The sequence below is a fragment of the Grammomys surdaster genome, unplaced genomic scaffold (assembly GCF_004785775.1).
Source record: "Grammomys surdaster isolate TR1022 unplaced genomic scaffold, NIH_TR_1.0 126660, whole genome shotgun sequence".
Classification (NCBI taxonomy): domain Eukaryota; kingdom Metazoa; phylum Chordata; class Mammalia; order Rodentia; family Muridae; genus Grammomys; species Grammomys surdaster.
The window spans coordinates 2,682,948-2,696,491 of NW_021621449.1; the positions used below are offsets into that span (position 1 = coordinate 2,682,948).

At 46.0% G+C, this 13,544-nt stretch overlaps 1 protein-coding gene across 1 annotated transcript in view; it reads right to left on the reverse strand.

Annotated features, from left to right (window-relative positions):
- The window catches only part of A2ml1 (alpha-2-macroglobulin like 1), a 40,771-nt gene that overhangs the window by 7,595 nt on the left and 19,632 nt on the right, over positions 1-13,544 (reverse strand). The window contains 16 exon segments of the mRNA XM_028761123.1: positions 858-923; positions 926-986; positions 2,968-3,099; positions 3,101-3,150; positions 3,471-3,567; positions 3,668-3,671; positions 3,733-3,804; positions 3,806-3,822; positions 3,824-3,941; positions 5,701-5,822; positions 9,708-9,755; positions 10,285-10,356; positions 10,358-10,410; positions 10,838-10,946; positions 12,316-12,451; positions 12,507-12,736. Coding sequence (XP_028616956.1) covers positions 858-923; positions 926-986; positions 2,968-3,099; positions 3,101-3,150; positions 3,471-3,567; positions 3,668-3,671; positions 3,733-3,804; positions 3,806-3,822; positions 3,824-3,941; positions 5,701-5,822; positions 9,708-9,755; positions 10,285-10,356; positions 10,358-10,410; positions 10,838-10,946; positions 12,316-12,451; positions 12,507-12,736 — 1,387 coding nt within the window.

Consider the following 13,544-nt stretch of genomic DNA (forward strand, 5'->3'; position numbering starts at 1 on the left):
CTGTTAGGTAGAACATGGAGCACAGTCAGGTAGAACATGGAGCACAGACAGGTAGACCAGGGAGCACTGTCAGGTAGAACATGGAGCACAGACAGGTAGACCAGGGAGCACAAACAGGTACAACATGGAGCAGTAGTAAACCATGATGATGGATAACCTGAGAAAAAGAACACGTGGGAATAAGAAGAATGGAAGGTGACTATATAAAAAGAAGTAGAAATAATAAATAACCCAATGAGGTAATCTATCTGGAAGAACAAAACAGCAAGTACATTACTTACAATTCAAGATAAGGCAAAGGAGACAAACATAATAAATCAATCTTATGGGGAATGGGTGTGTGCCACTCACTCTCAGCAAGAGCCATGTACACATAAGACAAAAAGCTATCCTGCATTCATATGGGAGGACAGTGAGGTAGTGGTATCACAGAGATGGAAACTGAGATGACATGTCTACCTGGAAATATAATTCCATCTACACAGATAAAGAAAGTGCACTCATGTTTCACTTAGGACTCTGTTGTAACTTCTAATATTATTCTAAATATACCCAAACTGATCTTGGGCAAAAGGTCTCCAAAACAGTGATTCTAACCACTAATAAATCTGACCAGCTTCAACAAACACATTCCCCATGTTCAGAATATACAACGATGTCTTTTGAGGGCCTAAATGGGTTTTCTCTCAAAACTTCCAAAGATGAGCTTATGACTCAACTTCTACCAAAATAATCCCTAAATCTGAATATATGTGAGGCAAAGGATGGTACAGAAAATGGTGGCTCACTCACAGCACACTGTTGCACTTCCAAAGAATGGCCAGCATGACCAACACACCAGAGACAATGGATCTAACCTGAGAAGAAAGGCACTCTGGTTTCCATGTCTTCAGCCAGAGAGACGCTATAAGCAAGCAGGGCCTTGTGAAGAGGCTGCCAGTGGAAGGCTTTCTGAAGCATGGTAGGCCTTGTCCCACCATAGCGTCCTAAAAGGTCAAGATGAACAACTGAATTCATAAGGCGTTGCTCATAAAATGGGAGGCAAGAAGGAAGCCATCACATTTTCCTTGACTTTGACATTGTAAGTAGTGGCCCAGGTGGGTCCACAGATGAAGTTGCTGGACACCAAGCCTCTTGACCGGAGTTGAATATCTAGAGTCCATGTGGTGGAAGGAAACAATCAACTCCTGTGAATTGTCTTCTAATCTACACACGTGCACATCATCTAGATATGGATGATATAGATGATTAGATGAAATAGATGATGATATAGATGATTATATAGATGATGATATTGATGATATAGACAAGGTAGATGATATAGATATAGATATATAATAACAAGGTGACTAGTGACAAAGATGAATAAATGTCTCTAGGGACAGGCAAGACAAGGGCTTAGGAAACTCACATTGAACTTCATCATCAACACCACCCTAGCAGGGAACAGGGAGATGGGACATCAGAACAGCAGTCGACACGTCTAAGAATAATGCACAGATTGCAAGAAGGAACCGTCTCCATTGGAGCTTTCTGCAGCCCTGAGTGCCCAGGACGTACAGTGAGGCAAGGAGGACTTCGACAAAAGCCATAGGAGACGGCAGCCTGAGATGGCCAGCCGCTAGCTCAGTGGGCATTTAGAAAATCTAAGAGAAGTTTGAAGATCAAAGGTTAAAGGTGGAGGAATAAGTGTCTCACAGGTAACTTCCCCAAAGAACGAAGGCCAGCCCCTGGTCCAGGGAAGGTTAAGTAAAACACTTCCTGTTTACCACCTATAGTTGTTTGAAATGCTTGACACAGAGAGTGGCATGATTATGAGGTGTGTCCTTGTTGGAAGGTGTGTCACTGTGGGGGTGGGCTTTGAGACTCTCCTCCTAGCTGCCTCAAGAGTCAGTCTTCCAGCTGCCTTCATATAAAGATGTAGAACTCTCAGCTCCTCCAGTGCTATACCTGCCTGGACGCTGCCATGCTTCCTGACATGAAGATAATGGACTAAACCTCAGAACCTGTAAGACAGCCTCAATGAAATGTTATCCTTTATAAGACTTGCCTTGGTCATGGTGTCTCTTCACAGCAATGGAAACCCTAACTAAGACACCACCTTCCTAGAAAGAGCCTAGAAAATTTGAAAAAAGCACTGAAGCTAAGTTATCCTTGTTCTTTGTTAAGAAAATGAGTACTTAAAAAGATGAAACGGCTTGCCCACGGTTGCATAGCTAAAATACTATAAGCCCAGGATTTGAAGACACAGAGTTTAACTGGCGTTTTCATGTCAATGCACTGAATTTATTGGCATGGTGATGAGTTTCTTAATGGGCTGTTTGGCTCTGGTAAGAAAGAAGGAGAAAAAAACCAGAATCCTGGAATGTGGTTCTAGTCAACTCCTTTTGTGTACCTCCTTGAAGTACCTGCCAATGACATGCCAGAGCAAAGGCACATGGGTCAAAGGCTTTGTCCCCTGCCTGTGGTGCTACTGGGAGGTGGTTGGACTTTTAGGGAGTTAGTTTTGTGGGATCAAGTTAGGTTATTTACTGTGTCTCTGACCCTTCATCTGTAAATGAGATTGATAGCAGCAAACAGGTTCTTAGCTCGATGATTTGTTCTAAACAGTAAGAAATAAACAAGTCCTGAAACCACTACCTGGTACAGAGTAAACAAACCCCTTACACAGGACACTGAGAAATGGATCTCTTTAGGTTTGAGGCAATAGCAGGAGACCCAGAGGCTGTCCAGTGGTCTGAAATGTCAGCATCTAATGGAATCACCACAGGCTCCTGACTTCCACTCCCAGTTCTCACTCACTGAGTCTGGGGTAGGAGCCAGGATTTGCATCTCAGGCATCCCAGCTGATGCTCGTGATCTGAACACCAAACTCCAAAGTCTCTTTTCATTCTACAGATTTGAAGACTGAGGGTCAGATTGATAAGCACTTGACCAAGATCACCCACAGTAGGGCTAAACCTGTACACAGTGGGGGTTGCAGGCCCTGGGGTGGATCTCATTGAGAGCTGTGTGCAGGAGCTTTCTCACATTAGTATAGCAGCTACCAGGGAGCTGGTTTCCTGCCATCCACTTGAGGGCATCCTGGATATTTTTTGTCATCAATGAAGATGAGTTTCTGAGGTTTGTGGAAACATTTTGTGACAAAGGCTGTCAACCTACAAGACTGAAGATAAAGCACAGCGGAAAGCAGGGAGTCTCCAGATGACAGCACACAATTCCAGTTTGTTCTGGTTCTAGAAGAGAGCCAAGAGGGGGACACAGAGTAATAGAGACCTAGAAAAGGGTGAAGTAGGCAGGTATGAGGTCCAGGAGGAGAGTGAGAAACTTGACCAAGTGTGAGCAAAACTGAGCCTCATTAAAGGCCAGAGGCAAAGAATAAGAGGAACAGGGATTGCACAGAGAGAAGGAAGAGAGAGTGGGTGATTCAAGTAACCAGAAACAGGTTTCGGAGTACAGGAGTACAGGACCTGTCAGAAAGCAGGCAGCGTTAGCATGTATTACTATTTCCATCCTGTTCCCAAAGGCACTCCATGAGCCATTGCTGTATTTATACATCAGTTCCTTCTGAGACCCCGAGAGAGCAAGCTGTGGTTTTAGAGCTCATGACAACTTTAACTCACATCTTCAAGATGTTCAAGGATGTGGGACACTTCAGAGACCAAACTTCTCTCTAGCTTATGAACCTATTGTAAGCCTTAGAAAAGATGGTCCAATGTAGAACGGCCTAACTTACCTGTCTCCAGGAAGTCCACTGCCCGAGACTGGGTCTCCTCTGTCAGCAGCCCTGTTTTCCCCAGGTGCATAGATGATGGGAGCAAAAAATGACCATGCTCTGCTCTCCACAGCCTCTGGGCATCTCCACCAGACCACCTAGGTGCTGCAGAGCTGAGTCCGTGAGGTCTCCTAGAATTCAGAGAGGAATAAAGGATGTCGTAAAAAAGAAAAAAGAAGGAATTCTTATGAGGAGGGTTTTTTATTATTATTATTAACATGTATTAGCTATGATTTAGTGAGTGATTGCTGTTTGTCCTGGGGAAAAACAATAAGTTTACACTTTAACTACATTTAAAGAGCCAGGAGCTAGGAAGGTGGCTCAGTGGTTTAGAGCTCTGACTGCAAAGGACCTGAGTTCAGTTCCCAGCACCTGTATGGTGGCTCACGACAATCTGTAACTTCAGTTCCAGGAGATCTGATGGCCTCTCTCTAACGTCTGTGGGCACCAGGCATGCATACACACATACATGCAGACAAATCACCCATAAGCATACAGCAAACTAAACCAACCAGAAAAACAAACAAAAAGGGGTTCACGGTCAAAAGGACAAGCATCGGGAAAGAGTTACATTTCTTACAAGCAAGTCTAATATAGTTCTCTAACACCGGGACTGTACAAGATGCAGGAGCTCCAGAAAGCACACAGGTCACTTAAGGGAGTAGCGGGATTTTGTTGCTGGAGATGACAAGTGATGTATCAAAACTGCCCTACTTAGTACTTAAGCTCTTCAACTGCACATAAATTTATCCCCAAATAAGCGCATTTGCCCGGGCACCCAGAGTGCTGATACTTTCTCCAAGTTATAACTACTGACGCAGCACACAGCCCATAAGCTAGCTACCCTGATACTATGACTCATTTGTGTTTTGGACATTAGGTTCACTAAAGTTCTACAAGCATGTACTTGGTACCAACTGTATTAAAAGAATTTGGCAGAGACAGGAAGCAAAAAGACACGCCCCATGTTTTCAGAGTGAAGACCAGTTTCGTGAACATACACATAGGAGGGAAATGACTGCAGTGTCAGAGTTTCTGATACATCACAGTCACAACAGCAGAAGTGACTGGAAGGAACGAGAGAATAAAGTAAGTACTGAACAGTCGCCTGGATCCTGCCGGGTGTGAGATGTTGTGGTGACAACTCCGTATCGCATAGTCTAGTCTGCATGTCAGTCCTGAGACATGGTTACAATCAATGCTTCCCAGAAGGAACAGAAGGCTGGGGTTATCTGTGAACGTATTCAGGTCACGTATGGGTTCAGTGGCAGGATGGACACATCAAACTCCATGTCTACTCCCACTGTTCTCCCAAAGGAGTGAAGTGCACTCTTTGTGTGACTGTGGTCATTACCTTCCCTAGTGGAACACAAGTACTTCCCGGTTGAATGGCTGCTGCAAACATTTTACCTTTTTTCCTACCCAGTTCATAGATAACCTAAACTCAAATATATATCCGATATCTGTACATATCAAATATCTGTAACATTGGGCTTCCTCCTGCCCCAACTCCTTCCTTTAAAAAGAGACGTATTTTATCAGTGTGTGTGTTTGTGTGTGCGTACACGCGCACGCGTGTGTAAGTATCCTCAAAAGGCAGAATAGTTTGCTAGATCCCCTGGAACTACACTTACAAGCAATTTTGAGCCAACTGACATGGCTGCTTGGAACTAAACTCTGGTCCTCTGGAAGAGCAGAATGTGTTGTTAACCTGCAGCCCCAAACCATGCTTCATTTCAAGCTAGGTTGGCAATCCCATCTATGGCGGCACGGCTGTTGCTCAGGATCTGACTTTCTTCTTCCTTTCCGTTGGAGTGGGGATACTTCGTGTCCATGTGCCACCCCACTGTACCTGTGCAGCCTCTAGCCCACCTCTTCCTTTCTGAGCAAGGTGGCCACTGCTTATGCAGAACAGTAAGTAAGCCTCAGGAACAACACCCACGGGGAGCTCCAGGGAGAGAGATTCTGAAGCTGTCTCTCCAGTGACCACAGAGGAAACGAGAAGTGGGTGGTGAAAATCATGGGATTCTGAGTTGAGCTCTGGATTCTAGGTTTTCCTATACTCAGTGCTTTCTAGTACTTTCTACTGGGTGGCACGAAGAGGTTCTTAAGCCAATTCATAGTGATTTTTGCTGAAAATAAATTTCAAGGAATCATAAATGTTCTCCTTAGAATTTTCCTCCTCCTCTTCTTCTTCCTCCTCCTCCTTCTTTTTTCTTTGCCTCCTCCTCCTTCTCTTTCTTCTTTGCCTCCTCCTCCTCTTCCTCCTCTTCCTTCTCTTCTTCTTTTAATCCTGTCCTTCAGTTCCTTGATCCTATTAGGGGTTATAACCCAGGTCCACCTTCCCTTCTAGTCCTGCACATTTCTCTGCTTGGTTTGTTGGTTGGTTGGTTGGTTGATTTGGTTTGGTTTGGTGACAAGATCTCTCCCTGACTAGCCTAAAAGTCTCAGTTTAGACCAAGTTGACCTCAAACTTGTGGTGATTCTCCTGCTTCTGCACTCAGCGGGATTACAGGTTGCACTGTCGAATCTAGCATAATCATCTTTTTGGCTATGAAAATCCAAGAGATATCTTCCCAGGCATGCTCTCGGGTCCACCCACCTTTTGGCTTGTGAGTCTTCTCCATGAGACTTCTTTGGGTTGCATGATACAATGGGGTGAGCATCAGATGAACAGCATGATGGGAACAGAAGCAGGGAAGATGGGGAGGAAGCCCTTCCCTGTGTTCTCATGGCTTCTCTCAAAATTTAAGTGGAGAGATTTTCTTCAAAGCATAGAAGGACTTGTTTCAATCCAGGGACGGGCTCTTTCTATAAATAATTTTCTAGGCATAGCCTACAGCTAGGGACAACTTTAGAAAAAAATTCAGAGGCTTAACAATGGGATTTATAATGGATTAAAACAGTAACTAGGTGCTGGAGAGATGGCTCAGTGGTTTAGAGCTCTTCCAGAGGTCCTGAGTTTAATCCCCAGCAACCACATGGTGGCACACAACCATCTGTAATGGGATCTGATGCCCTCTTCTGGTGTGTCTGAAGACAGCAGCAGGGTACTCATATACATAAAATAAATAAATAAATCTAAAAAAAAAGAAAAAGAAAAAAACCTCCAACAACTGATGAGGTCATGAATTTTAATAAGGGAAGCAAACATTCATTTGGGTATTTGCAGCGAGCCAGTCTTCACACTGAGCACTTTCACAGGCTATGGGTACGAATTAGTCAAAAGGTTAAAACAGAGAGCCAAGGGAGGACAACACAGAAGTTTCCAGACTGGGGGTGGAGTGTGTAGGCCATGAAACTGACTGGCAGGAAGGGACACTGAGCACCCTGTGTGGTTGTCTTCTCCACCTCTGATACCACGCCTGAAGGACACTCACCTTGACAAAGACTGACTTGATGAGAGTGTCACTCCAGCCCCTGTTAGAGACAACTCCCTTCCAGCCACAGAGTCTTTATATCAGTGGAGCTAACGTGACCTCAGGGGAGATAAAGGAAGGGAAGGTATCAGCCATCAGAGGGACTAGTGAGGTCTCTTTTCCTTTAGAATCTCAGACTGGCAAGGCCTGGGATCTTGTCACAGTGCAAACTCAGAGGCCTGGAGACAGCCTGGACTCTGCATTTCTCAGAGAGTCCTGGGTGATGCCAGTGAGGAGGACGCAGTGTGAAAAGTGACTGTCAAGAGTGCATGCAGGAGCACTGCATTTTGATGGCTACCTGCTTTGAGGTCAGGGATGGATTGAATGACATTATTGAGTAGGGTAGGGTGTTTGGTTTATGCTATCGTTTTGGTGCTGAGGATGGAACTAGGGGCCTTGTAACACATCCTAGGCCATCACTTTACCATTGAAGCAGGTTCCCAGCCCAAGTGACTCATTTTTAATGAAGAGACAGAGCAGAAGTAATGGGTTATCTCTTTTTGCTATTATACAAAGACTGCAGGTTCTCTCTAGGGTGCAGGCTTACTAGCTCTGTAGAAAGGCAGCTGCTTTGTGTTGAAGCAGCCCAGAAAAGACTCCTGTGGTGAGCTACAGAATGAGAACTCCAGCTGACAGCTGAAGCCAAGAACTGTGGCATTCAGTCCATGTGCTAGACAGAAACAGAGGCTTTGAAGTGAGCTTGAAAGCAAACCTTCTCTTCTCAAGTCTTCAGGTGAGACCACAGCCAATACCACTTCATGAGAGACCTGGTTGTCATAGAGACCAAGTGCATATGTCCATAATCCCAGCACTTGGGAGCTGGAGGCTTGGATCAGAAGTTCAAGACCATCCTCAGCTACAAAGCCAATTTTAGGCCAACCTGGAATATATGTGACTGTGTATAAATGTTTGTTCTTCCAACCTACTAAGTGTTATAGTGGTTTATAACTAATACATCAAAGGCCATATTTTGACTGCATATATTTACTCCAGGAGAACAGCCAGTTGGTTGGTATGAAGATTAAATGAGTTGGTATAGGGGCTGGAAGGATGACTCAAAGGTTAAGAACACTGGCTGCTCTTTTCGAGTACCCTGGTTCAATTCCCAATATGAGCATAGAGGCTCACAACCACCTAGAACTCCAGTTCCAAGGATCTGATGTCCTCTTCTGACCTCCATAGGAACCTGTATGTACATGGCACATGGACACACACTCTGGCATGTACACATTACACATAAAATTAAAAAATTGAATATTGTTACAGGATATTTGATCACACTGTGTACCCTGAGATTGGGTTATTTGCTGAAAAATCTGTTTCTAGTTGTGGTGTGGCTCAGTCTTAGCACACATTTCATCCTTCTGGCTGGAATTCAGACATGCTCTTAGTACACACCTTTAATCCTAAACAATGAAGGGAAAGTTAGTTTGTAGAAGGGCATGCCCATGTTTGAAAGTGGTGTCTAATTGAATGACAGACAAAGTGACAAATCAAGGAAAGATTTGACAGAATAGGATATGCCCAACTCTCACAAGAACAGGCAGAAAAAAGAGGCTACTTAAGAGAGCAGTGCAGACAAGAAAAAGGAGAGAAAGAGCGAAAGACAGAGAGAGAAGGCAGTTTTATCAGAAGAGTTTTACAGAAACAGGTTAAAGAAAGAACAAGCTAGACACAGGTGAAGACAGAATGAGCCAGAGAATGAGAAGGAGCCAGAAGAATAGAAAAGATTGCCAGAGTTAGTTTGAGGCCAAGCACAGCAATTCAGCTGATTCAATAGAGTTCAGAAAGAAGAAGAAAGGGTGAGCCTATTCAGCAGCAAGTCTCAGAGGCTGAAAACATTCTAAGCCTAGATAAGATTGTACAGAGGCTATAAGTTTCCAGAATTAGACCTAGGTTAGCAGGCTAGCAGACAGAGGCAGTAAGCCTCAGAGATGACAATTTACAACAGGAGAAGAAAAGATATTATTACAAAATATTTTTAAATTATTTATTTTTATGTATATGTGTAAACTGTAGCTGTCTTCAGACACACAGAAGGCGGCATTGGATCCCATTGCAGATGGTTGAGACCCACTCTGTGATTGCTGGGAATTGAACTCAGAGCCTCTGGAAGAGCAGTTAGTGCTCTTAACCGCTGAACCATCTCTCCAACCCGACAAAATATTTTAAAGAAATGGGTAAACACATTAAAGCAGAATAGTAGCTGTCCTGTGGTGGGTCCTTGTCCTGTTTTAAGTATCAAAAACTCCCCTTTCACACTCAGGATATTCCAGATTGGATGGATTTGTTTGGATGTCTTTTTGAGCCTTCTCTCATTTACTTACCTCGTAGCCTCGGAAGGGAAGGACAGAAGTAAATAAAAGGGAGGAAAGCAGAAACAAGCGAAGGCAGCAGGAAACAGAGGTCTCCAAACCCTGCTGGCTTCCCAGCCTGTCCAGTCCTCCCGCTTACTCAGTTTGACAGGTCTTTGTTTCATCAGCTCATAGGCAGCTGGAGGCCAGATAATCTACCCGTGATTCTACGCGGCACTCATCTGATGGGGTCACGTGAGTCTGAACCTGAATGATTAAGAGATAAAGGATAAGAAAGTGGAGTGTGGCAGTGTGGGCCCGTAAACACTCCTCGGAAGGCTGGGTCAGGAGCTCAAGTCCAAATCCAGTCTTGGATGCAGAGTGAGTTCAAGGCCAGTGGAAGCAGCTTCGTGGAGACTCTATCTCAAAGTAAAAAGCAGGCTGGGAGGTGGGAATGGGATGAGAGAGAATAGCGGGAGGTAGGAAGGATAAAACTGTATTCATGTATGGAACTGTCAAAGGATAAACATAAGTTTAAAAAGTGCATTTGGTTAGGGGGCTTGAAGCCATGTGCTCAACTTACATATGAAGGAAGGAAAGAGGGAGGCGGGAGGGGGCAGGGGGGAGGAGGGAAAGGTGGCTGCAAGCATAGAAGATAGTGCTAGGGAAACTCAGGGGCCCGAGACACTACGTGGCCTTTCCCAGGGAAATCTGGTATGCTTCCAATTTAGGGTCAGACTTGTGGTGTGGTCCTAAGACTCCAGGGCTGCACTGCTTCCGGTATCCCCAGTCTCACCTTGATGCAGTCCTTTAGGTAATTGAAGGAGGTGATAGTAAGACAGAGAGATTTCCCACAAATGACTGAGTAAAAGCAGTGCCAGGTCAACAGAGAAGGGTGGGAAAGCAGGCCCGGCTGAAGCCTCTGGAATGGGAGGTGTAGGCTGTCACAGCCTTCCACTCAGTGATGGCACGGGAAACTGGCCTGGATCACCTTGTTTCCCAAGAACACACAAGAACCTAAGTGCGGTTTTCTGAGAGGGAGGGGAAGGAGCGGGAGCGCCTTCGAAAGAACTGATCTGCAGAAGGAAAAATAGTCATCCGCACCGCATGGGAGTCCTCTGATAAGGGAGATGTTCAGGCACGAGAGAAGGGTGACACGATTATGTGGCTTGTGGCTTGTCAAAACGGGAACATATCGGTGTGGACTTACGGTGAGCATGCAGTCTGCGCTTCGTGGGTGTGGAGTCTGTTCTCCGGGGGAGGAGTTCCTGACACTGAGATTTTCCAAATGACGATTCTGAGTTTTCTGCACACTCTCCTCCATCGCCAATCACTCACAGGAAACTTACTGGAACCAGTTCCCACAGCCTGGTCTCTGGGAGCCTGAGAGCCCTCTGTCTGCGGGAGACGGCGATGCCAACCCAGCCTTCGGGGCAACACCGCCATCTGCTGACAAGGCTAAGAAGAAAACACTGGAAAACAAGACTCCCGTTATGATCGAGGAGGCTAGTAAGAAATTCAGAGCCAACCAGAGAACTCATACAAAGAAAAGGATCGCCACGGAGGAGAGAGGTCAGAAAGGCCACTGGGGAAGTACGGACAAAGAGCTGTGGCCAGAGACTGAACAGATAAGGGACTCGGGCTTCAAAGGCTCTTCCTGGACATTCTGGAAATGTCCTGCATCTACAACACAGAACCAATCTGAGGTGACAGACTCCAGACTCTGTCTGAGAGCAGAGGAGGTTTTCAGAATCCCGGGTCCCACGGCATCAGCTAACCTCTCTGAATGGCGGTGATGTAGTGTGGAGGGTGGCAACTGCCATCTTCTGGCTTCTTGACTTCGGCATCTAATAAAGCTTTTCAAGCGCATATCCAGACCATCACCAAAGAGACCAACAAATGAAGTGTCGAGGGAGGTGTCTTCATCTTACTACCAGAACGACAGCCAAGGATCCTTCAAGGTTTGAACCAAAATATCTTTTTCTTATTGATGGTGAAACTAGTGATTATGACCCAGTATTCCCTTGGAGACCAGAACACTTACTAGGTCACTTGTGGTTTGGTGAGCAGCTCGGTGACAGAAAGCATGCATGGGTTCCAGTCCCCAAACCACAAGGAGAAGAAGATGACATCGCAGGAGACTTCGATATGATGACTAATGAGGTCTAACTAGCTCAGCCATATATTCATTAAAAATAAAGATGTTTATGCTTTCTACAGATGTTAGTCCTCAGAATTTGACTTCTGAGAGCAGAAGCCATTCTTTAAAGTGTTCCTGAATTCACAGTCATCTGATCCACCTCCAGCTCTAATATGGTTTTAGGAGGTGGCAAGAGGAGGATGAAGAGGAGAAGGAAGAGGGCGATCAGGAGGAGGAGGAGGAACAGGAGGATGGAGACCAGGAGGAGGATTTGAGGGGGTGGGGTGGAGAAAGAGGTTTCAGCATAGATCTAAACACTAAAGATTTTCTAAATGCAGGTTCAGTGTGACAGCCGACTTCCATATTCTCTTCACACTGCACTGAACTTGCTTCGTCTCCAACCCCATAACACACAAGATCTTTCTTTTTGCCCAACTCCTTCCTCCTCTTCCCCCCTCCTCTCCCCTCTCTCTCCCCTCCCCTCCCCTCCCCTCCCCCCTCCTCCCCCTTCTTGACAGGATTTTTCTTTGTAACCCTGACCGTCCTGAAGCTTGCTTGTTCTCTTGCTCAGGGCAGCATGGAACTCAGAGATCCGCTTGCCTCTGCCTCTCGAACGCTGAGTCTAAAGACGTGCGCCACCGCGGCTCGGCCCAACTCATTTCTTCCCTCTTCTCTATCCCCTCTCACCAGACTGCCAGAGCACATCTCCACGAAGAACTGCATTTCGTCAGCTGTGACAGCTCTGCTGAGAAATGTGCTGTGGATGATGAGGGAAGGGGGAGGGGCCAGCCTGGAGGTGAAGGTCAGTGAGAGAGAGCAGGAGCTTTTCCGGCCGGAAAAATAGGGACAGAGGAAACAAGAGCCGCATGTTCACCTACACAAGCCGTTCTACACTCACCTCTGCTCTGCTCCAGTGTCTGTGAAGCCTCGGGGTCCACACTGCCTCGCAGTCTCTGGTTATCATTAGCATTTTCCTCCAGTTGCCTCTGTGCATAGGAACTAGGACTGTAACGCATCTCTCTTGCACATAACGGTATGTGCACACACCGTTCCCTTTAACCCTCAGGTGTTTCTGCCCCTCCATTTGCAAACTCCCTTTCCCTGATGACTAATGGAGAGAGAGAGAAAACTCAGAGCTCAGAAGACAGTTTCTTTCCTCTGGGCCCCACCTAGGGCCGTTTCTGTATCTCGCTGTGAACACCAGCTCTTGTCACACTTCCAGAGCCTGTCTGTTACCTCACCTGGCAGCCATCTGCTTATCGGAGGCAGGGGGCTGCCCACAGGGCCTCATGATGGCGGTTCTCCAAGTAGAGGCTTGGCTAAGAACCAGAGTAGAGGTTGGACGGAAACAAAAGACCAGAGATAATAAAAGCGATCCCCCCACGACAGTTCATTCTCCAGAATTTTTCTAGGATCTCCAAGTTTTGTCATTTACAATCCTCGTAGCATAAAGTCAGCTAAAATCCATCCTCCCAATCTTTCTTTATGCGGTGGTCCAATGCGGTGAAAATGGATCTTAGGCTGTCCAGAGATGACCAGGCATCTGGCTCTCGAGAGAGGAGAAAGCTACTTCCTACTCTCACCTGAACCTCAGGCCCCGGCCCTACCTCCCCGTACCCCACCCCACCCGCCGCTGTTCTCAGGACCCTGTCTGTATGCTGTGACTTGCTATTTTCTGCACACCTCTCTTTCATTCTGCTGGGTTGAGACGTTTGTTTTTAGCTTGCTGGAGACAGAGAAAAGACAGAAGCAACTGGAGTGATCCAGAGGAGAGAGTGTCATAGAAATGGAGAAGAGAACAAAAAGACTCCGGGTCACCCCTCCGAAGGTTTATTTGAGTCTAGTTCCTTCTGTCATCTTGAGTGGCCAGTAACTTGCTAGTCTTTACACACTGCTTTCTGTCTACCAATTTGGAG